General features: G+C 43.9%; 1 protein-coding gene across 6 annotated transcripts; it reads right to left on the bottom strand.

Moving 5' to 3' along the window:
• Positions 1–10576: 10576 nt before the first annotated feature.
• LOC141060806 (ubiquitin-like protein 5) lies at positions 10577–24536 on the bottom strand. 6 transcript variants are annotated; one of them, XM_073557161.1, is made up of 7 exons: positions 24409–24536; positions 23822–23907; positions 22105–22299; positions 16151–16214; positions 15850–15933; positions 13636–13673; positions 10577–10720 (listed from the first exon to the last, which is right to left on the bottom strand). In XM_073557161.1, the coding sequence occupies exons 3-7, from the start codon at positions 22163–22165 to the stop codon at positions 10677–10679; spliced, it is 291 nt and encodes a 96-aa protein (XP_073413262.1). In that variant the 5' UTR covers positions 22166–22299; positions 23822–23907; positions 24409–24536; the 3' UTR covers positions 10577–10676. The 6 variants fall into 6 exon arrangements, with proteins under 6 accessions (XP_073413262.1, XP_073413265.1, XP_073413263.1 ...); XM_073557164.1 differs by lacking the exon at positions 22105–22299; XM_073557162.1 differs by lacking the exon at positions 23822–23907 and having other exon boundaries at positions 24409–24535.
• Between the last annotated feature and the right edge of the window lie 777 nt (positions 24537–25313).

Genomic DNA, 25313 nt, shown 5'->3' with positions numbered 1-25313 from the left:
TAAAGCTAGACAGCAGTTTGACAAAATGTACGCGAGACAAAATCCTTCTGGGAAAGCGTCTTGTAGACAAATGAGGCCAAGATTTGTTTTGTTATACTTTCCTTCCTTCATTTGCCACCTTTTAATCTAATATATATATATATATATATATATATATATATGATAGATTAAAAGCAGCAAATGATCTGCCCGGTAGAGTATAATCAGAGTGACAGGTTAAAATAGAATCTAATATATAATTGCCAATCGGCTCTGTCACAGCTTCCGGCGATTGTGTCGCTATCCCACAATTCACCGCGACCAGAAGCTGTGACAAAAATGGCACCGCCATATTGGAACACCCAAGTTATGGGTATTCCGAAATGGCGACTGGTAATCAAGTCCCCCGCCAAGCCATGCAGCTCCACTCATTGGCTGAGCCGCCCGCCAGCTGAGGCTTGGCAAGGGGATTCAAATCCCACGCGGCACCGCTCATTGGCTCAGCCGGCGGGGGATTACATACTTACCTGATCGGGAGGAGTGTTGCCATGGTACTTCTCTTCTCACCGGAGACTGAGCAGGAGTGGGGTGTTGGAATCGCGCATGCGCATAGCACTATCCGGCGCCATTTTACAGCATACACATTTGTAGTGTGCCTTCAGCAATATGGCACCGGATAGAGCGGTATGGGCATGCGCGTACCCTGGCACCACACTCCTCCCCCGGCCTCCGGCAGAATGTGACAGCGCTGGAGCACAGGGAAGAAAAGTGAGTACAAATGTTTTTTTTTGTATGTGTGCAGTTTAATAGGGGTGAGAGGACCATACATATCAGGATGGGGGGGGAGGTAGCATGCATACCAGGATAGGGGGTGAGAGGTAGCATGAATGCAAGAATTGAGGGTGAGAGGACCATGCATATCAGGATTGGGGGGTGAGAGGACTATGCATACCAAGATAGGGGGGTTTGGGTACCATGCATACCAGGAGTGGGGGGTTAAGGGACCATGCATATCAGGATTGGGGGGTGAGGGGACCATGCAAACCAGGAAAGGGGGGTTCAGGGACCATGCATACCAGGATAGGGGGTGACAGGACAATGCATACCAGGATAGGGGGGTGAGAGGACCATGCATATCATGATAGGGGGATGAGAGTACCATGCATACCAGGATAGAGGGGTTTGGGGACCATGCATACCAGGATTGGGGGGTGAGGGGACCATGCATACCAGGATAGGGGGGTGAGAGGACCATGCATACCAGGATAGGGGGGTGAGAGGGCCATGCATACCAGGATTGGGGGGTGAGGGGACCATGCATACCAGGATAGGGGGTGAGAGGACCATGCATGCCAGGATAGGGGGGTTAGAGGACCATGCATACCAGGATAGGGGGGTGAGAGGGCCATGCATACCAGGATTGGGGGGTGAGGGGACCATGCATACCAGGATAGGGGGGTGAGAGGGCCATGCATGCATAAAAATCCAGCGCAACACCGCTCATTGGCTCTGCAGGCATCCCGCGCCGCTCAGCCAATGAGCGGTGCACGCGGCTTTGGTGGGGGGTTCAAATTCTGCACGGCACCGCTCATTGGCTGAGCCGCCCACCGGCGGATGTTCAATTCACCGCACTCCCGATGCAATAGCATCGGGCCTATTTCTAGTAGATATACACACATAGAAAAGTTACTGATATATATATATATCAGTAAGGCCTGTTTCACATTTCCGTTTGTTTCTATCAGTCAAAATCCGCCGTTTTGCAAAAAAAAAAGCAGGTCCGTCATTTTTTTTGGCGGATCCGTTTTTTTTCCCATTGACTTGCATTAGCAGCGGATTTTGACGGATGGTGATCCGTTGGATCCGTTTTTTGATGGATCCGCCAAAATTTTGGTGTCTGCTAACTTGAGTGGACGGACAATGAAACGTTTTTGTCTGCACGGTTCCGCATTTTTACACTGAACATGCCCGGAAGATTTTCCTTGCCAGAAATTTAACCCTAAATCCCGTTCTGGCGGCAGTAAAATCTCTCTCTCTTTCTCCTTTTCTAGGACGCGGTTCTTTTAATTTTCCCACTTCAGCGGATCCATCAAAACAATGGTACGGTGGCATACATTGGTGTCACAACGGAAACGGATCCATCTGTTGCATTTTTCAGATTGCAACTGACCAAAAAAAGGATGTGTGAAAGAGGCCAACACACACACTAATTTATATATATATATATATATATTCACACATACATATACGTATTTACATTGCACAGAGAGATAGATACAAGAAAGGCAGGTAATTCATCTGCTGGGTTCTGTAAATTCACAGCAGGAGTCGACAGGATAGAAAGGATCAATTACATACAGTAAATACAAATGGAACAGGTAGATATATAGATGTCAGTGACAAATACAATTAGAACAGTGTGTGCAAATTACCGGACATGTATTTAATTAATAAAAGATTATTTTTTGGGAAAAAATGGCGTGGGCTCCGGCGCACTTTTCTTAACCAGCAGAGGAAAAGCTGACGACCAGGGGCAGATGTTTATAGCCTGAGAAGGGGGATAATACCCATGGAGCTTCCCAGGCTATTAATATCGGTTCACAACTGTATACTTAGCCTTTACTGGCTATTAAAATGGGGGACCCCCACCAATAAAGTGACATGGGATACCCTTATAATTAATAACCAGCAAAGGCTTTGCAGACAGCTGTGAGCTGATATTAATAGCCTAGGAAGGAGCCATGGATACTAGCCCCCCCCAGGCTAAAAACATCAACTCTCAGCCACTCCAGAAAAGGCTCAACTCTAAGATAGGGGTGGCAAGTAGGGTAATAGGTGGCGAGGTTGACATCACCTGTATTTGGACATCAAGCCCCGAGGTTAGTAATGGAGAGGCGTCAATAAGACGCCACCATTACTAACCCCAAAGTCACATTGTAAGAAAACACCCAGAATAAAGTCCTTAATTTGAAATAATGAAAGACTTCTTTAATATTCTTAATTAAACCATACTTACGACCTCACCTAATTCCTGAGAAGCCCTCGATCTCCTGTAGTAAAAGTAAAATAAAAAAACAACAATATACTATACCGGTCAGTCGTTCCGTCCCACGCCGTAATCCACGTCTGAGGGATATACAGTTTTAAACATGGATGGTGCCAAGATGCGACCGTTCCGGCTGAAAACCACTGGTGAATGAGCTGCTGAGAGGGCAGCATCAATCACCAGCGGTGACGTCACTGAGGCTGCCCTCCCAGTCAGGCTGAAGTGTGGTCACCTCTGGACCATGGGAAATGCCATTGATGTGACTATGGGATTAGTAATGGGGGTGTCTTATTGATGCCTCTCCATTACTAACATCGGGGCTTGAGATCACCAGACAAAGGTGATATCAACTCCCTCCCCCAACTATTACCCCACTTACCACCACTACAGGGCAAGTGGGAAGAGCGAGGCTAAGTGCCAGAATTGGCGCATCTTAAAGATACGCCTTTTCTGGGGTGGCTGAGAGCTGATGTTTTTAGCCAGGGGGGGCCAGTATTCATGGCCCCTTCCTAGGCTATTAGAATCATAGAATCATAGAATCATAGAATCGTAGAGTTGGAAGGGACCTCCTGGGCCATCTGGTCCAACCCCCTGCTCAAAGCAGGATTCGCTAAATCATCCCAGTCAGATGTCTGTCCAGCCTCTGTTTGAAGACTTCCATTGAAGGAGAACTCACCACTTCTCGTGGCAGCCTGTTCCACTCATTGATCACTCTAACTGTCAAAAAGTTTTTTCTAATATCTAATCTGTGTCTCCTCCCATTCAGTTTCATCCCATTGCTTCTAGTCTTTCCTTGTGCAAATGAGAATAAAGTTGATCCTTCTACAATGTGACAGCCCTTTAGATATTTGTAGACAGCAATTAAGTCTCCTCTCAGTCTTCTCTTTTGCAAACTAAACATTCCCAAATCCTGCAACCTTTCCTCATAAGACAGGGTTTGCAGACCGGTCACCATTCTGGTCGCTCTTTTCTGAACTTGCTCCAGTTTGTTGATGTCTTTTTTAAAATGTGGTGCCCAAAACTGGACACAATATTCCAGATGAGGTCTGACCAAAGAGGAGTAGAGGGAAATAATGACTTCACGTGATCTAGACTGTATGCTTCTGTTAATACATCCTAGAATTGCATTTGCCTTTTTTGCTGCTGCATCACACTGTTGACTCATATTCAGTCTGTGATCTATTAGTATACCCAAGTCTTTTTCACATGTGCTGTCACTTAGCCCTATTCCTCCCATTCTATATATGCTTTTTTCATTTTTATTGCCCAGATGTAGTACTTTGCATTTCTCCCTGTTAAAAACCATTCTGTTAGTTACTGCCCACTTCTCCAGTTTATTTAAATCTTTTTGAATCCTCTCTCTCTCTTCTCTAGTATTAGCTATCCCTCCTAGCTTTGTGTCATCAGCAAATTTAATCAGTTTACCCTCAATTCCTTCATCTAAATCGTTGATAAAGATGTTGAACAATACAGGGCCCAGGACAGAGCCCTGTGGTACCCCACTTGAGACATTCTTCCAACTGGATGTGCAGCCATTTACGACCACTCTTTGGGTCCGATCACTAAGCCAGCTATGAATCCACCTAACAGTTGCCTTGTCCATTCCATACTTAGTCATTTTTTCAATAAGGATTGTATGAGAGACTTTGTCAAATGCTTTGCTGAAGTCAAGATATACTATATCTACAGCATTTCCTTGATCCACCCAATCAGTGATACCGTCATAGAAGGAAATTAAGTTAGTCTGACATGACTTATTAGTTACAAACCCATGCTGACTCTGTTTGATCACTTCATTCTTATCCAGGTATTGACTTAAATGTTGTTTAATAATTTGTTCAAAGATCTTTCCTGGTATAGAAGTCAGACTCACCGGCCTATAGTTGCCTGGGTCCACCTTCTTCCCCTTTTTGAAGATAGGAACAACATTTGCTCTTCTCCAGTCTTCTGGCACTTCTCCTGTTCTCCAAGAATTTTCAAAGATTATGGAGAGTGGTTCAGAAATTTCTTCTGCTATCTCCTTCAGTACTCTGGGGTGTAATTCATCTGGACCTGGAGACTTGAATTCATTTAGGTTAGCTAAGTGTTTCCTCACTATCTTTCTGTTTATAGATATCCTGGATTCTTCTATTCCCTCAATAGGACAGTGAATAACAGTTGGTGTTACATTTCCTTTCTGAGAGAAAACAGATGCAAAATAGGAATTTAAAAGTTCAGCCTTCTCAACATCCTGTCTTACCATTTCATCATTTTCATCCTGTAAAAATCCTATAGCATCTTTGACTTTTCTTTTACTTTTGACATATCCCCAAAATCCTTTATTATTGCTTTTGACATCTCTTGCAAGCCTCAATTCATTTTCAGCTTTAGCTAATCTGATTTGTGCCCTGCAGATTCTGCAGACAGCATTATATTCTTCTTTAGATATGCCTCCCTCTTTCCATTTTATAAACATTTTTTTCTTCCTTTTCAGCATGTGCTTAAGTTCTGTGTTCACCCATCCTGGTTTCCTTAAATGCTTCCTATTCTTCCCTCTTTTCGGAATTGTTAACAACTGTGCTTTGAGAATTTCATTTTTCAAGATTTCCCATCCTTCCTGGACATTTTTGTCTTTAAGGATATCCAGCCATTGGATCCCTCCAATTCTCTTTCTGAATCCCTTAAAATCTGCCTTTCTGAAATCTAACCTTGACGTCTGAGTCTTCACAGGTCTTCCGCCTCTAGTTATCCAAAATTCTAAAATAGCATGGTCGCTACCTCCTAGGGTTCCAGCCACTTTTACCTCCTCAACCATTTCCTCCCTGTTTATAAGGATTAGATCCAAGGTAGCAGTTCCCCTTGTTTTCTCCCCTACCTTTTGGAAGATAAAGTTGTCAGCAAGAGAGGATAAGAATTTCCTTGACCTGTTAGTTTTGCCTGAGAGAGATTCCCAACAAATGTCTGGATAGTTGAAATCTCCCATGACAACTATGTCATATTTTTTGGAGAACTTGGCCATTTGATGCATAAAGAGTTCATCCATATCTTCAGCTTGCACAGGCGGCCTGTAGTAAATGCCTACAATGGTGTCCTTTCCATTGTTCTGTCCTTGTATTCTTACCCAAACAGTTTCCACAGAACTCCCAGTCCCTGAAGCTTCAATCTCTGTGCAGATATACGCGTTTCTAACATACAATGCAACACCCCCTCCTCGTTTATCAAGTCTGTTTCTTGCAAATAAGTTGTATCCTTCTAGTCTTGTATTCCAATCATGTGTATCGTCCCACCAAGTTTCAGTGATTCCAATGACATCATATTTCTTTTCCTGTGTTAGTAGTTCCAATTATCCTTGTTTGTTGCCCATGCTTTGTGCATTAGTATAGAAACATTTTAGTTTGTGATTGGTTTCTCTTTCTACAATATTTTTATTAATTAGATTCTTTCGTCTTTGTTCTTCCTTTCCACTTCTATTAGCAGAGTTCTCAATAGCATTTGTCAGGTGTATGGCTTTTTCTGGTCTTTTGCTTCCCTTCCCATGTTGTTCTAGTTTAAAGCTCTCCTTACAAGTGTAGCAAGGCGACTTCCAAATACATGCTTTCCAGTCTTCGTAAGGTGCACCCCATCTCTAGCAAGTAGTCCATCGTATAAGTAGTTCACTCCGTGATCCAGAAATCCAAATCGTTGCTGACGGCACCATCGACGTAGCCAGTTGTTCACCTGCAGAATCTTATTCCACCTCCTTGGTCCATGGCCATCCACTGGGAGGATGGAAGAGAAGACTACCTGCGCTCCCAGTTCTTTCACTTTCTTGCCTAAGTCTTCAAAGTCTCTGCAGATGGTTTCCAGGTCATTTCTTGCGGTGTCATTTGTCCCCACATGTAGTAGCAGGAATGGGTAGTCATCTGTAGGTCTGAAGAGTCCTGATATCCTGTCAGACACATCTTTAATTTTTGCACCTGGAAGACAGCACATTTCTCTTGAAGTTATATCCGGTCTGCAGATAGCGGCCTCTGTTCCTCTCAGCAGGGAATCCCCCATGACCACCACTCTCCGTTTCTTCTTCACAACATTTTTCTTTCTCCATCCAGGAGGACTCTGAAGGCGTACAAGGTTGCTGTTTGTTGGCAAAGTCTTATCCTGATGTATTTCTTCATCATTTTCCTGCGTGAGAGCCTGGTACTGGTTTCTGAGCAGTATGGGTGCTGACTGCCTCCTGATCCTCCTGCTTCTCTGGGTCACATGTCTCCATTCCTCTGTTTCTTCAGGTGCACTTCGAATTTCTTCTCTTTCTGTAACATGAAGAGATAATTCTGCTCTGTCCAAGAACTCTTCACCTTCCTTAATGATCTTCAACGTAGCCAACCTCTCTTCGAGATTTTGCAACTTTTCCTCCAACAGGGACACAAGCTTGCATTTGTGGCATGTGAAGTTTGGCTTTTCCACTGGTAAGTCTGTGAACATGTAGCAAGAAATGCAGCTCACCAAATGGCTCCTGGCCTCTTCCATCTTGAGATTTCTTAAAAACGCTGAAAGATGAGCCAAAATTTTCCGATTTCCTCTTTTCAGCTGCAACGGCCAAAACCCAGTGATCGTTGAGCTTGCGGAGACTCTTCACTTATCCCAGAAGGCACTGGGAATATGCAAATGATCTCCTCAAGACTCTTCCCTGGTTTTCCGATTTCCTCTTTTCAGCTGCAACGGCCAAAACCCAGTGATCGTTGAGCTCGCGGAGACTCTTCACTTATCCCAGAAGGCACTGGGAATATGCAAATGATCTCCTCAAGACTCTTCCCCTGGTTTTCCGATTTCCTCTTTTCAGCTGCAACGGCCAAAACCCAGTGATCGTTGAGCTCGCGGAGACTCTTCACTTATCCCAGAAGGCACTGGGAATATGCAAATGATCTCCTCAAGACTCTTCCCCTGGTTTTCCGATTTCCTCTTTTCAGCTGCAACGGCCAAAACCCAGTGATCGTTGAGCTCGCGGAGACTCTTCACTTATCCCAGAAGGCACTGGGAATATGCAAATGATCTCCTCAAGACTCTTCCCCTGGTTTTCCGATTTCCTCTTTTCAGCTGCAACGGCCAAAACCCAGTGATCGTTGAGCTCGCGGAGACTCTTCACTTATCCCAGAAGGCACTGGGAATATACAAATGATCTCCTCAAGACTCTTCCCCTGGTTTTCCGATTTCCTCTTTTCAGCTGCAACGGCCAAAACCCAGTGATCGTTGAGCTCGCGGAGACTCTTCACTTATCCCAGAAGGCACTGGGAATATGCAAATGATCTCCTCAAGACTCTTCCCCTGGTTTTCCGATTTCCTCTTTTCAGGTGCAACGGCCAAAACCCAGTGATCGTTGAGCTCGCGGAGACTCTTCACTTATCCCAGAAGGCACTGGGAATATGCAAATGATCTCCTCAAGACTCTTCCCCTGGTTTTCCGATTTCCTCTTTTCAGCTGCAACGGCCAAAACCCAGTGATCGTTGAGCTCGCGGAGACTCTTCACTTATCCCAGAAGGCATTGGGAATATGCAAATGATCTCCTCAAGACTCTTCCCCTATTAATATCAGCCTGCAGCTGTCTGCATAGCCTTTGCTGGTTATTAATTATAAGGTACCCCATGTCATTTTTTTGGGGGGGTAACCCATTTTTATAGCCAGAAAATGCTAAGTATACAGCTGTGAGCTGATATTAATAGCCTGGGAAGCTCCATGGGTATTACCCCCTTCCCAGGTTATAAACATCAGCCCCCAGTTGTCAGCTTTCCCTCCGCTGGTTACAAAAATTGCGTGAGAGCCCATGCCATTTTTCCCAAAAAATAATCTTTTATTAATTAAATACATGTACAGTAATTTGCATGCACACTGTACTAATTGTATCTGTCACTGACATCTATATATCTAAGGGAAATTATATATGTAAAAACTTTTCTTGGTGTCCATTTAAATTAAGTGGCAAAACTGTAAAAATGGGACCCATATTTCACGAAGTCACGCAATTCATTACTTGCAGGACCTCCTTTGTGGTGTATGCATTGTTTTGCCCATGTGGTTTTTTCTACATTGGGAAAACGATCCGGCCCCTCTGTGTAGGGAACATTTCAATTCCATCAGCACAGGAAAGGGTGTCCCTAGACTTATAGAACACATGAGGAAAGTACATGGAGGGAATGCGGAAGCATTACGGTTTACTGGCATTGAAAGGTGTCTGCACCGCAGCATGGAGGGAGCCATAAAAAACATCTTTTACAAATAGAGGCTAAATGGATCCTCCGTACAAAAGCCACAGGTTCTTTGGGTCTAAATGAAAAAGTGGATATGTGCGTATTTCTCTGAAGCGGTTATGATTGCTAGTTTTTTTGCATATGGTGTATGTAAATTATGCTTGTTTTTATTTTTATTTTTTTATTTTGGGTTTTTTTTAAGACACGTTCAGGTAAAGGGTGGAGTTTCTTTTGTTCACACATGTGGTATAAGTTAGTGTTTCTTTGAGCCTGAGCATGGGACCTGTTGAAGTGCATTGTGCACGGAACGGCTGTCGTCCGTATTTTTGCATTTCTCCCGTGCCGATGCCTATGCTTTATTAATATGAAATAAAGTGAATCATTTCAAGAGAACGGTGAGTGCCATCCTGCTGTGTTTTTCTACATCTATATATCTACCTATTGTATTTACTATGTGTAATCCATCTCTTCTATCCTGTCAGCTCCTGCAGTGATTTTACACTACCGCAGCTGCTGAATTACCAGCTTTTCTTCTATGTAACATAAATACATATATGTGTGTGTGTCACTGACATGTATTTATATATGTATTATATGTGTATATACTGTATCTATTCTATTCTAACCTATCAGTATGATTTTACTATAGTCGCATATGAATTGCCGGCTTTTCAAATGCGATCGGTGTGTATAAATCGGACAGCACTAGAACAGACCAAGTGCTGTGATTTTTTTTTTTTCCTCGCACCCATTGACTTCTATTGCAGGATGCAATCCGAATACCGATTACAATCACAGCATGCTGCGATTTTCTTTCCAGTCTGACCATGATCACATCCAAGCTGGGGGAAAAAAAAAACGCAGATGAAGACACAATCATAGAATAACATCGGTCTGAATTCAATCTGATTTATCGGATTACGTTCGTCCGATTTCATCGCAAGTGGGAATGAGCCCTAATACTTAATTTCCCCTGCAGGGTTGCTGTAAGGATAGTGAACACCTGTTGCTGAGAAGTTAGGTCCCAATTGAGCTTATGTTCCCTTCTCTTGCCTGTAAGTTATGTTTTACTGGATACCCATGGATGAGATAATACCTATCTGAAGAACATAGGAGGCATCTTTCCATGTATGTCCAGGGACTGAGGAGCATCTTTAATTAGAACTGACCACCAACTACCCACTACTAGTCTATGCTGAAGAGGTGGGCTCCCTCCAAGGATCCCACTGAAGTTGCCATGTCCTCCAGGGATCCTACTGAAGTTGCCATGTCCTCCTTTATGTACTCCAGCCATCCCAGATTAGTGTTAAATTAGAAGTTGATGGAGACGATGAACACTAAACCAGACAAATTAGTTACACAAGATTTTATTAAAAAAAAAAAAAAAATACACCACTGTGGACAAACACCAAAAAACAGAGCACTGGGTGAGGGCGGCGAGAAGGCGACGGCTACTGGTAATCCACCTTCAGGTTCATCCCATCGTGTATTTCATCTGGAGGGGAATCTGTTAAGGAATGATTATCCTGGATATGTGGAAATTACTCAAGTACCGCGACTGTAGTGTTGTTATAAAACCATGGAGAATTAAAATAATTATTTTTCTCAAATTCACCGAAAGTCAAAATTTTCCTCCCTTTCATTCAATGAAGCCTAAACTTTACTGCAAACAGAATACTGTTTTATCAGTCATGTAATAAGAGGTCTCTGCGTACTATGCAGCCCAGAAAATGAGGATTCCGCTGCCTAGACTTTACTAGAGCAGTCCTGGGCAATCTATGGCCTGCAGACCACATCGGACCCCTTATCTGTTCCTAACCAGCACGCTGGGCCTCTCTCACCACATTCGTCCAACATCTCGATTTCACTGGTATCCTGGGGATGCAGATACTGGAGAACATAATGGAGAAGGAGAGGAGACATCTACTTTCACCATTCAGCATGTGCGACTGAGAATCTCAGCACAGGTTCAATGACGTCATGTCTGAATGGCAGGGAAACGTGGGCGAGTGGTTCGTTTTCTTTTTACGATCATTCACTCATTCAGGGGGTAATATGTGGGCCAATCATACCGTGCTTGTGGACAGGTTGCGGAGGTACTATATTTTGTGGGATCCATCAAATTGAATAGTTGGGCTGTGGGGAGGAATGAAACTGTATGTTGGGCTGTGGGGGGGAATCATTATTCTGGATTTGAGGGCTGTGTGAGGGTCATCATGCGGTGTTGGAGGAATGCGTGATCGTACTGTGAGGGACATCCTGTAACATCCTGTAAATGAGGAGCTATACGGGATCATGCTGCATGGGTTTCACTCTTCTGTGTGTGGGACCAAAATTATGGGGGGTATGTATGGTGGCCATCGTGCTGTGTGGGGAATTGTGGGAGATTTCATACTATGTTGACGAGCTGTCGGAGAATCATACGGTGATGGGGAGTATGTGTGGGAAATCATACATTGTGGGGGCCATCAAACTGTGTGGGGGGCTGTTAGAACATCATACTGTTTTTGGGTGAACTGTTGACATTGGTACAAGAGCTGAATAACAGGAGGAGCAGTAAGAGTTCGTTCTTTTCCTACAATCCTTATAAAAATCAGTAAATTATAGGGTGTTTATCTGCTCAATAATAAGAAATAAAACATTCATTTTGAACCGAAAAAATTTCAGTATATTGGTTCAGCCCTTCGCAACAGTCATGGTCACCTTGGGAAAATTATTTGCCCATCTCTGTTCTAGAGGAAGATGAGGCTGCTTGTAAAGGGTTAACCTACGCGAGGAGAACATACAGGTGCATCTCACAACATTAGAATATCATCAAAAAAGTGAATTTCTTTCAGTTCTTCAATACAAAAAGTGAAACTCGTATATTATATAGAGTCATTACACACAGAGTGATCTATGTCACGCTTTTATTTCTGGTAATGTTGATGATTATGGCTTACAGCCAATGACAACCCAAAAGTCATCTTGGTAAATACTGATTGTGGAAACTTCATACTAGACCTCAAGCAGCTTGGATTGTTCTGTCTCTACACTCTTCCACCAGACTCTGGGACCTTGATTTCCAAGGTCTAGTGTGAAGTCTCCACAATCAGTGATGGTTTGGGGAGCCATGTTATCTGCTGGTGTAGGTCCACTGTGTTTATCAAGACCAAAGTCAGCGCAGCCATCTACCAGGACATTTAGAGCACTTCATGCTTCCCTCTGCCGACAAGCTTTATGGAGATGGACTTTGCACCTGTCCACACTGCCAAAAGTACCAATACCTGGTTTACAAACAACAGTATCACTGCGCTTGATGGGCAGCAAACTCGCCTGACCTTAACCCCATAGAGAATCTATGGAGTATTGTCAAGAGGAAGATGAGAGACACCAGACTCAACAATGCAGACGAGCTGAAGGCTGCTATCAAAGCAACCTGGGCTTCCATAACCCCTCAGCAGTGCCACAGGCTGATCGCCTCCATGCCACGCCACATTGATGCAGTAATTGATGCAAAAGGATCCCCGACCAAGTATTGGGTGCGTTTACTGAACATACATTTCAGTAGGCCAACATTTCAGATTTTAAAATCATTTTTCAACCTGGTGTTATAAAGTATTCTAATTTAGGCTAGTTTCACATTAGTGTTTATTTTGCGCAACGCATCGTGCGCAAGCAAAAACACACATGCGTTTGCGTTTTTTAGGTGCATGCGTTTTAACCATTTTCTAGCCATGTTTACTCTTAAAACGCATGCGTACGCAAACGCAGGCATGCGCATGTTCATGCGCATGCATGCGCTCCCATAGACTGTAATGCGTTATGACGCCTTTTGGATGGACCCAAAAATGAAACAGGTGCGTCTGGCGCATCTAGATGCACACCTTGAAAAAACGCATGTGCATGAAAATGCTTTCATTGGCTGTAAGCCATAATCATCAACATTACCAGAAATAAACACGTGAACTAGATCACTCCGTGTGTAATGGCTCTATATAACATGAGTTTCACTTTTTGTATTGAACTAAAATAAATTCACGTTTTGATGATATTCTAATTTTGTGAGATGCACCTGTAGCTGCTTATAAGGGGTTAATCTTGTAAAGAGGACACACAGTTCTAAAGAGAAGCAAAGTTTTATAGTTAAGAGGTAATAGATCATTGTAAAGAAAAATTAAATGTTCCTTCCAGTGTCCTACGCACCTACTGTACATTATTTCCCACCCCAGCATTGTGGCCCCATAACACAGCAGGAGGCCTGCATCCATGGAGAATCCCTAGAAGATGTAGGACCCAACATTTACTTCAGACCTATCCCATTTCCTTGGCGCATCCTCTGAAGCTCATTGACATTATAGCTCTTCCAGTGTGGGATCCACAACAAAACATTGAGAATTGCACGCGTGTCCATGCTCATAAAAAGGATACAGTCAGCAAGAGAAACGTCGTCCTCAAATATCGTGTACCTAAAAACACAAAGTACCCAGAAAACTTTAGACCGTCTATACAATCATTACAGATCAGGTCACATTTAACTTCTTAGGCTAGCTTCACACTAGCGTTTTGAGCCGCAGCGCATGGCCACCGCTAAGCCCCGCCCCCTGCGGTCATCTCCGTCTAGTATTGCACACAGCTGCATGCGATCTGCACACCCTATCTTTAGCATAGGTTGCACTGACCGTGCGTTAGTAGAATTTTGCGTGCAGTTCGCCCTTGACGGTGCTCCGAGCACACCAAGATGCAACATGGTGCGTTTGGCGCACACCGGCGGATCGTCAAAAGGGCGCAGCGCATGCAAAATTCTACTAGCGCACGGTCAGCGCAACCTATGCTAAAGATAGGGTGTGCAGATCGCATGCAGCTGTGTTTGATACTAGGCGGAGATGACCGGAGGGGGCAGGGCTTAGTGGCGGCCGTGCACTGCGGCCCAAAACGCTAGTGTGAAGCTAGCCTTACAGAACATTGATTTTTTTTAAAGTCCCCATTTTACTGTACAAGAGTGTTTTTGATTGCTTGTTTATTTTTTAATTTTTATTTTTTTTTGGGGGGAGACAAAAACAAAAAAACAGAAATTGAGTATTTTTATGAGACTTACTATATGAAGTATATTTCCTGATAATGTAATTGCATCAACCTGCAAAATTAAGTTAATACTAAAAGTAGCTGGATACGATGCCACGGTTGCTGCTGACCGCGGCATCTGGGCAATCCAGTGACTGTGAATCCTGGCAGCTTTACCTGTAATACACAGCTGACACCAGCTGCCATTCCTGAGCCAGTACGGTGCAGGACATGTATGGATGCAGCGTCATATATACAGTGCTCAGCATAAGTAAGTACACCCCGTTTGAATGGTAAGATTCTATTTTCTCTCTTACTGAACCCCCAACAACAATTTCCAAAATTCCGACAAGGCAAAGTAAGGTTAAAGCCCCATTCCTTAATTTTTTCCCACCGCTGGAGTGGTGTTACTAATCTACGGTCCCTGCAGCTAATAATATATATACGCGCCGCCGTCTTCACCTTTTATCACCGTTACAGTCCCACGGTGACATTGTGTTACAGCAATTACTGACTGGAAGTCAGAAGTAACGGTCACAAGACATCAACTAGGAACTCATAGACTTGTATTGAAGTGACCTGCGACGCGCTCCAACAAACACTGGTGTAATCCGGCAGGTCGATCTGCACTAACCGGAGAGGTGGTGATAGAAGGTGAAGATGGCGGTAGGAAAGTGTAAGACTAGGGGCAGGGAACTTAGACTAGAAGCACCACCCCAGCAATGCAATAGAAAAAAAACTAAAAACCGCTGGAGTGGCGCTTTCTAATATAACTTGCATTACAAAATCAATCTAAAAATGAAGAGTGCTCTGCCCATGGACAGGAACGGGGCTAATCTTCTTACCTCCCCAGATCTGCGGTTCGGCTTCTAATTATTTTGGTTGGCTGAAAGGTTGACTGTGTGTCACACTTCACACAAAAGACGCCACAGCAGCGGATCAAATGTGGCCTTGGGAGACCCGAAAGCTAAGGAAACGGACACTGACCTGTTGTTGCACAAACCGACGTGCTTTTGTCTAATCAGGACCTGCATGGATGCTGCATGTCCTGAGCAGCTGAATGACCGGTCACAAGCTCCGACGGAACTTCAAACCGTGGTAATGTAGACTGTTTGATCGCGAGGCGGGGCCGTGGGAGCGCACGAGGCAGGCCCGTGGGAGCGCGCGAGGCAGGCCCGTGGGAGCGCGCGAGGCAGGCCCGTGGGAGCGCGCGAGGCAGGCCCATGTTCACATATTACCTGTACTATAGTCCAGCGCTTCACTCACTATTTTGATGGTTTTGATTGTTGATAGGCGCTCCCTTATAACATCTTAAAGCCTAATTGATTAGACAGGCCAAATACCTGACAAAACAGCAAAATGCTGTTTCAAGGGTGATCGAACGGTTTATATAAAAAGTTGATATTTCAGTGACCGGTGTGCGTAGTCCTTACTTTACCAGAAGTGTTGTCCGTGTGTGTAAGATGCGTCAGGCTATAACCCCGTTAACACACACCTTGCTCTGGGTGTGACCCTTGCCCCCCCCCGTCACTTGCACAGCACCAGGGAGATATCGCTCTGCGCCCATTCCCGGGGACTCACCGCTTCTTGAGGACTATCTTCTCCCACTGTGTTCCTGTCTGAGCAGCTATAAGCTTCTTCAGGTCTTTAATTGTGTCTTCCGAGCTACACGACACAATGTTAAGGAAACACCGAAATAAAACGATTGACCTTCAGTAAAATATATAGAATATCTGACAACCAATAAACAAGACCAATGTCAAGAGGGACACACGGCCTTCTCCGTGCGGAGAGGAGGTCTGGGACTGCTTCTGCAGGGAGCAGCTGGCCAAACCCTCCATCCTACGGAGGTTTTTGTTTGCGACGAACAATGGAAGGATACTTGCACTTTACTCGCACTTCCTTCCCCAGTTGGTCGTTACAGACAACTTCGATCATGATGAGACCTGGAGGTAAAAGAGTCAGTGAATTTATGGGACCGTAATCGAAGGCCTTATTAACCCCTAAAGTGGTTGTCCAGCACTTTTATATGCAAGGCATAATCTTAAGATAAATCATCAGTATCGGATTAGTAGCACTAGAAGCAGCTGATCAGCGGGGGGATCCGGACCACCAATGTTCAGATACTGATGACCTCTCCGAAGGATAGGGCTTCAATATAAAAGTATAAACACAAAAGGGCAAAACTCAACGTATTACAGCAATGAGAGGGCCAGAGAGTAGATTTCAACCATAAAAGAAAGTTTATTAATACAAGTACATATTAAAGAGAAATGATTGAGCAGAGTAGCACTACCAAAGCAGGACAAGTCATGGGGTAATAATATAGAAGTATAGCCACAGAATACAACATGACTAATACATATCACTAAAATAAGTACCAAGAAAGAGCTCAAAAGATTGCACATGTATAAACAATGTAAAAGAGAACCAGGTTCATCAAGAGTTAAAAGCTGTACAAGTACAAAGCAGCAGTGTGGAGACTGAAATATGGGCACAAATAGATTCCAATGGAGTCCAACGTTGGATCCAAACATCCATGGGAACATGTGACTTCCTCATGTGAGGTGGAGGGTAGGCTAGATGTAGGGGTCAAAGGAACTAAAGTGCCTGCTGTGCAAGGAGAAAGTGACAAAGTGCAAATGTTAGGCAACAACTTGCCTAGTAAATCGGTAGATAGACCCTGTCCTGCTGCCCCTACGCGCGTTATTGATGTAAAGCCGTGCGGGAGCTAGCATATGTGCAAATGGTGGGCCAATCAAGTGTACTCACCGTTAACGACGTATGGTCCGTAGTTTGGCGCCTCCAATTTATGGATATGTGGGGACTAGGATTCCTTGGGTTCTCTTCTCGGACCTCTGTGTCCAGTGTTGTCGGGGTCAGGACTTTCTGGTCTCCTGATGAACTAAATAGGATCACGACAGGGAGAGCCTGTCACATTGTGCTTTGGTTTCACTTTGAGTATATAATTTTACGTACTTTAATTTTTATTTCTAATAACTGTCCTGTGTATGTACTGTTATTGGTGTTAAGTTTTATTTTTATTTTATTTCGTTCTTCTAATTAATCTTTATAATTCAGAGTGGACTATAATCTGTCCATTATTATCTACATGCTTCATAGCTATTACTATTGTGCCACATTTATGGCCCTTGTACACCTTGGTTATTAGTCCCATTGTTCTTATCCCGGCACTTTTACACTTTTATTGAACTGTACTTGGGCACATTTATGAAAGTGCTTACACTGCTCATCATTCCCCTATTCCTTCACTTTCTTCTATTATTTTGGTGGCTCATTCCTCCCCCTTTAGTTTTTATTTTTCCACTATCATATCTTTTTTCTGCCCGCAGTCATTTCATTTATCCACTCGGATTAAATGGCCCTTTGCTCTTTTTAGGCCGCCGTCAGGGTGTACTCCCAGCATACGGGTGTTTTCCATACGTCAATATGAATTAGGGCTCCATCTCATTTTACATAGAAAGTCACTATTAGCTGCTCTCCCACATGTCCTTCCACTTGCAGCCTTTTTGATCTCTGCTGTCCTGTTCAATATAGATACATGGCCCTTTTAATGGCCGTCACTCGCTTTCTTGTCTTGTGCGCATGCCCGGGCCCGACCTCACATGTGCCTTCCGATGCGCTGCGGTGTGTTCAGAAGTCATCCTCGCTGCCTATCAGCGGTGGAAGGCTTGTGTCCCACGAGCGCAGGAGGAAGTGGTCCGGCCGGGCTGACTACGGACCATACATCATTAACGGGGAGCACACTTGATCGGCCCACCAATTACACATGTACCAGCTCCCGCGCGGCTTTAGACCACGCCTCCTGACAAAAACACGGCTTAGGGGCGGCAGGTTGGTGTCTATCTGCCTATTTACTATGCAAGTAATTGCCTATTTTAGTGATATTTATTAGTTATGTTGTATTATTAGGCTATACTTCTACTGTATATTATTATTTTTTTTTTTTTTTTTGCTGAGGTGCAACTACCAAAAAACAGCAATTTGGCAGCTTCTTTTTTCCCCACTTCAAGGCGTTTAGTGTAGGAGATAGAATTCGTGGGATGTTTTCTTACATTGGGGATTACTCATCAGTCATTATCTCTCGTCGCTTGTCACGTCTATTCACACCCGTCGCACGATCTAGAAGAAATGACAGTTTCGCCTGACGCTCAGCCTGCAGCTTCATGACAGCACACAGATGGCCGTGAGGGGGGGTCTTCAGTAGACCCTCAGCTGCTATGGCACCCTGCGATCGTTTAGATGCCGCTGTCTGACAGCGGCATGTAAGAGGCGAAACAGCGGCCATCAGGGTGAGCCCCAGGGATTGTGCTGGCTGTATGACACAGCAGACACCGGCAGCGTACGGAGCAGGGTCCGCTCTTGATGGCGCCCCCATGCACCCACCTCTGCATACCGGTATGTCATATGTTGGGAAGAGGTTAAACAACATCATTTATGAGCTCCGTGGGGTTAAATGAGCTTAAAAAAAAAAGAACAAAAAAAAAATCAGCTGGATCCTATAAGTTTTATGTAAATTAGGTTCTTGGGGCGCAGTGGGCGGGGCCACATTACCAGGAGCGCCTTCCCCCCCATCCATAGAGCAAGTGGGAAAGGCGGCGGAATCGCATCGCGGAAAAAATCGCAGCATGCTCATTCTTTTGTGCGGAATCGCAAAGAATTGCCGCGATTCCGCAAACATAAGAATGCATGAGAATCGCTTACTTCCCGCATGTGGCTATGCCCACCATGCGAGAAGTTAAGCGTCTCATGTGCGGTTGGTACCCACGGTGTGGAGGAGAGGAAACTGTCCTCCAGGCCCTGGGCACCATACCCCTGTAAAAAAAAGAATAAAAAATCGAGGTATATTTACCTTCCGGTGTCACGCGCAGCATTCCCAGCCTAGCGTTCCCAGTAATGCCTTGTGGCAAGGCCCTGTAATGACGTAGTCTCGCGTTACTCTAGCGGTCTCGTGAGATCACTATAGCAACGCGAGACTACGTCATCACAGGTCTCGCAAGGCATCGCTGGCAACGGGAGCGTCGCTGAGACTGCGCGGGACGTCGGAAGGTAAATATACCCCGATTTTTTTTATTTTTTAATTATTTTTCTTTCTTTTACTATTGATTCCGCATAGGCGGCCTCAATAGTAAAAACCTGGTCACACTTGTCAAACACTATGTTTGACGAGTGTGACCAACCTGTCAATCACTTCCAAGTGATGCTTCAAATTGCTTGGAAAGTGCTTGAATATCGCACGCGAAAATCGCGGCAGAATCGCGGTAAAACAGCGCGATTTCTGGGAAGGAGTCCGGTTTTCAGTGTCCGGATCTAAACGCTACGTGGGCACATAGCCTAAAGGAAGTTTGAGTCCCTAGCAGCGTCATACAGACCCACCCTCCTATTACTCCGTCCATAGAAGGCATGCTGGGACTTGTAGTCCGGACGCAGCCAGCTAGGAGACCATATACATCAGCGTCCCTGCTTCATCACCCAGACACCGCGCCCTGCACTTACCGTGGGGCGTCACCGCACTGTCACTGACAAGAAGATAGCGACTAGATCGGAGGAAACTGAGAAGAACTCGCCACTAAACGCTCAGGGAACTTCCGGCGGAAATGAGGCGACCTGTCTGTAGTACAGCAGCGCGGACTCTATAGTCACAAGACAGACTGTCTAGCCGTTGGAGGTCTACTTCATGGTATGATCGGTGCGGACACCAGAGGGCGCTCGTGTGTCAGACGTTTAACAGGCAGAAACGTAATAAGCGCAAAGGCTGCAGGTGATCGTGTTATTTTCTGTAATATAATGGTCAGTCCGTATAATGGGTCAGTCGGTATAATGGGTCACACTCACTATGTATAATGGGTCAGTCCGTATAATGGGTCAGTCCGTATAATGGGTCAGTCCGTATAATGGGTCAGTTCGTATAATGGGTCAGTCTGTATAATGGGTCAGTATAATGGGTCTGTCCGTATAATGGATCAGTCTGCATAATGGATCACTATAATGGGTCAGTCCGTATAATGGGACAGTCCGTATAATGGGTCAGTCCGTTTAATGGGTCAGTCCGTATAATGGGTCAGTTCGTATAATGGATCAGTCCGTATAATGGGTCAGTCCGTATAATGGGTCAGTCCGTATAATGGGTCAGTTCGTATAATGGGTCAGTTCGTATAATGGGTCAGTTCATATAATGGGTTAGTTCGTATAATGGGTCAATATAATGGGTCAGTCTGTATAATGGGTCAGTATAATGGGTCAGTCCGTATAATGGGTCAGTTCGTATAATGGGTCAGTTCGTATAATGGGTCAGTTCGTATAATGGGTCAGTCTGTATAATGGGTCAGTCCGTATAATGGCTGTCTGTATATTGGGTCAGTAAAATGGGTCAGTCCGTATAATGGATCAGTATAATTGGTCAGTCTGTATAATGGATTAGTATAATGGGTCAGTTCGTATAATGGGTTAGTCTGTATAATGGGTCAGTCCGTATAATGGGTCAGTTCGTATAATGGGTCAGTTCATATAATGGGTTAGTTCGTATAATGGGTCAGTATAATGAATGGGTCAGTCCGTATAATGGGTCAGTTCATATAATGGGTCAGTCCGATTAATGAATCAGCATAATGGGTCAGTCTGTATAATGGATCAGTATAATGGGTCAGTCAGTATAATGGGTCAGTTCGTATAATGGGTCAGTCCGTATAATGGGTCAGTCCGTATAATGGGTCAGTCCGTATAATGGGTCAGTCCGTATAATGGGTCAGTCCGTATAATGGCTGTCTGTATAATGAGTCAGTAAAATGGGTCAGTCCGTATAATGGATCAGTATAATTGGTCAGTCTTTATAATGGATTAGTATAATGGGTCAGTCGGTATAATGGGTCAGTTGGTATAATGGGTCAGTATAATGGGTCAGTCTGTTTAATGGGTCAGTCTGTTTAATGGGTCAGTCCGTATAATGGGTCAGTTCCTATAATGGGTCAATATAATGGGTCAGTCCGTATAATGGGTCAGTTCGTATAATGGGTCAGTCTGTATAATAGGTCAGTCGGTATAATGGGTCAATATAATGGGTCAGTCTGTATAATGGGTCAGTCCATATAATGGGTCAGTCCATATAATGGGTCAGTCCATATAATGGGTCAGTCTGTATAATGGGTCAGTATAATGGGTCAGTCTGTATAATGGGTCAGTCCGTATAATGGATCAGTACTGTTACGGGGAGAATATATGGCATATGAATATATACAAGAATCAAAATTATACCACTATATGGACGCTTTGCTGAATATTGGAATCATGTAGCTTCAAGATACTTCTGATTCTCTAAGACTTATTTCTGTATTTCTGTATCCACCTAGTCTCATCGAAACTGGGTTAGGCTAGGCCAGAAAAAATACTCAGTTGCATAAGATTACATAGTAGATATAGGACATATGAGATCAGTAATAATTTGCTATTTGGGGTAATCAGTAATTTGGAAAGAACCCATGATGTAATGCAATGAGACAGCTCGATTTTTGCTATAAAATGTTGTACACTTCTGGAAATAAATCAGAAATCATTTGAGAGACAATTGCTTGCATTTGTCCCGATTTCTCCGGCCGTAAGACCCCACATTCAATTTGGAAGCAGAAGAATTAAGATGAGATGACGACACACGCATTCGGTGTGCCATATCAATATCATTCATATCATTTGGCGCCCAACGTGGGGCTAGGACGAAAGTTTGAACCTGACCAGCCGCAAAGTAGACCTCCAATCTTGGACCGGACGACTTGAGGGTGGCGATGTGCACCTCCTACTAGGTAAGAAAATTATTCATCTTACCTATAACCCTCCAGTGTTTCCATGCTGAGATGAAGGTCAGTCGGCTGTCAGACTCGGACATAGTGACCAATCTGACAAGTCCTAGCACCAAAAACCCACCCTGGTCACGATTTCCTTAATTGTCTGCCTTATCTGCTTTGCCTCTCTGCTTTGCTGTTTTGGTGGTTTGCATATGTGATTGCTACCTCAGCCAGCCTGAAAAGAAAAAGAGAAAAAAAAGATAGGGATACGTATTGAGCAAATTCACTGTCACTCTGGTTCCGGTCCTGCTCTCGGCTTGACCGATGATCACAGAAGTCTGAACTGTGTCTCTCCCAGTGGGCAAGTGGGAGAAGGGGCTTGATTACTAGTGATTTTCCAACCTCTAAGTGGTTGGTGACTTCTTGCGGGTTTCCCACCGGACATCATCTGGCTAAGATGATGGTGTTTTAGCTGCAGCATAGGTTTATAGGTTTTATTCTAAACGGGTGGAAGGGTAATTTCAATTACCGTGTTGATGTGACTGATTGCTCTCTCCCTGAACAGTATGGTTTGCCCAGGTGTAGATTTTTCATCTCTACAAATCAGGCTGGCATATGGATAGGTAAATTGTGAAGTGTTTTGGTGTCAAAGATTCACAGTATTTGATGTCAGTGCCAGTTTTAAATTCATTCTGTCTTTTGTCTTTTGTAGTGTGTATGATTTGCCGGCAGGAGGCGTACTAGCATGTGGTTAAAATTTTTGAATGCATTTTATATATGTGTGTATATATATATATATATATATATATATATATACTGTATATGTGTTGTGAAATTAGAGAAATGGTTAAACTGGTTTTGTTCTGCATACTATAATTATAAGGTTAGTTGTTAAAATTTGTTCAGGTAGAAAGAGAATTGCTTGAATGGTAATTGCTTTGATTTGTACTGATACTGTATCTCTGTGAGATTCGAAATCTATTGTTACTTTTTAGTTATTGTTTTACTAAGGTCACTACATTTCTCTGTGTGATGGTTTTCTTTGAAATGTTTTAGATCGAAAGTGTTGAGGGTACTTTTAGACTGCGCAGTTTCTGGATACACAAGATTTGTGAAATACTCTGGTGTTAATTGTTGGTTAATTTCCTATATTACAGTGTTCAAGATAGCTAGACATCACTATGTTCACTGAAGACCCCTTTACTCGGACATAAGGAGTACATACAGCCTTTACAGTCACATATCCAACTGTTTATAATCCCGTGAGAATTTGTCTCAAGACGCACACACATGTCCCTCAGACACATTCAGAATTCAGATGATAGAATGGGTGGGAGTAGTCAGTCGATTTCTATAAGACAGATATGACCCATGGCGGCGTGAGGAAAGAAAATGTATGTTAAGAAACCCTCCGATCCCGAGGGGAGGAGCATTAGATAAGAAGGCATGGAAGAACGTGTTAATGAGTGGAGAGCAGCGTCCCAGCCTCAGGTATTATGAGGTGTTACAGGACCCTGAAGCATTTTATAAGATGGCAGAGGAAGTTAGGAAAAAAGGGATGAGGAGAGGAATATAACAAGTTGCTGAATTTTATGCAAAACAAATATGTACACAGGAAGATGTCAGTTGCAATATCTGCATTACATTCATTTATACTTCTATATACATTCCCGATGACTGGACGTGTGCCAGCCGTCAAACACAGAATATCAGGAGACTTGTTCTGACTGTCAGATGACCAATCCAAGTAGTCTTACCCTCTGTCCAACTATTTATATAGACGGCACGCCTTATGCTACATCCTGTCCAGCATCCATTATAGTTTTATTAATTAATGTAGTTTCTGAAACGAATAATGAAGAAAAAGATGAATATGACATGGAGGTATATAATTAAACAGAACAGGAGAAGACAGGAAATAAATAGCTCAGACTGATAATCTACAGTATTTATCGCTATATGGTGGGGGGACATAATCATCATCATCATCTTTTAAGCCTCAAAGCTCACACTTTTGTACACAATCTACTCCATGCAAGGACTCCTGGAAATACCAGGAGACAGATACCATAGTAAGCAGCTTGCCAGACCCCCATTCTCCAGGATGTCATGCAGGGAAAAGGAGAACCTGTGGATAGTTTCTTCCACCGATGTAATAAAAAGTTTCTGGATCTCAGATTTGAAATGCAAATTAGTCCCCAGTTGGAAGAAGCTTTGACACCCACCAATATTGAGTTTTAGAATTTAATAGGGTACTGGCATACTGATTCCACAACCCATGAAAGTACGTATACTCTTACAGCCCCCCCCCACAAAAATACAATAGAGAAACAACATTTCTCACCCAGACAGAGGTTGAGGATACTCCGCTCAAATTCCAGGTGGGTCCCGATGCAATCAGAAGTGTAATCAGGGACATTAATCTATCTGCTGCAGAAGTACGCAGTCCCTCCTCTTTACAGGACACATCTGTAGATCATGTGGGCGTTGAACTAATGGCACTGATCCCAGACTCAAAATTGACAGGCTGAAAATCCAGTTTGTGAAGGGGGGCTGAAGTCAGTAGCCCAGCTACCAAGGAAATTGCAATACTCATTTTTCCTTTCACAATCTGCAATTATTTCTATGAAGTTATGCATGATACATGACTTAAGTGCTGTCAATGAAGTTATACCGGGTGAGTCATAAAGGACGGATGTATTTGAAGTGGCTATAACTCACCACCAGGTGGAGGTAGAGATGTGCGGGAGGCGGGGTTATGTTTGTGAGGTGAAAGCATTGTTTTTATTTTAGTTTCAGTTTAAGCTATGGTGCCGTGGACGATAGAACATCGCGTTTTTGCGTACGACAGTTTTGTCAAGAATAATAAGTGTATCACAGCCGTTCAGCGTGAGTTTCGGCGTCATTTCAATATTCACAGAAATCAAGCTGTTCCCGCTCGTAACACTATCCTACGTTGGGTTGAAGCACTCCGTACACGAGGTACACTAATGAACAAACGACCACCGGGGGCTCCACGAACGGCACGTACCCCTGAAAATCTGGAACGCGTCAGGCAAGCCATGCTGCGTAGTCCGAGTCGATCTGCTCGGAAACATTCTTTAGAACTTGCCCTCAGTAATCGTACAGTAAGGCGTATTTTGCATTTAGACCTGCATTTCCACCCCTATAAATTGGCCATTGTGCAACAGTTGGAGCGCGGGGATTACGCAGCGCGACTGAAGTTCGCACATGAGATGGAAGCAATTA

Source organism: Dendrobates tinctorius, unplaced genomic scaffold (genome assembly GCF_039654945.1).
Source record: "Dendrobates tinctorius isolate UK_male_01 unplaced genomic scaffold, ASM3965494v1 ptg000245l, whole genome shotgun sequence".
In the NCBI taxonomy this organism is placed as follows: Eukaryota; Metazoa; Chordata; class Amphibia; order Anura; family Dendrobatidae; genus Dendrobates; species Dendrobates tinctorius.
The sequence above is the reverse complement of the archived record's forward strand: the minus strand, read 5'-3'. Positions and strand labels throughout refer to the sequence as shown.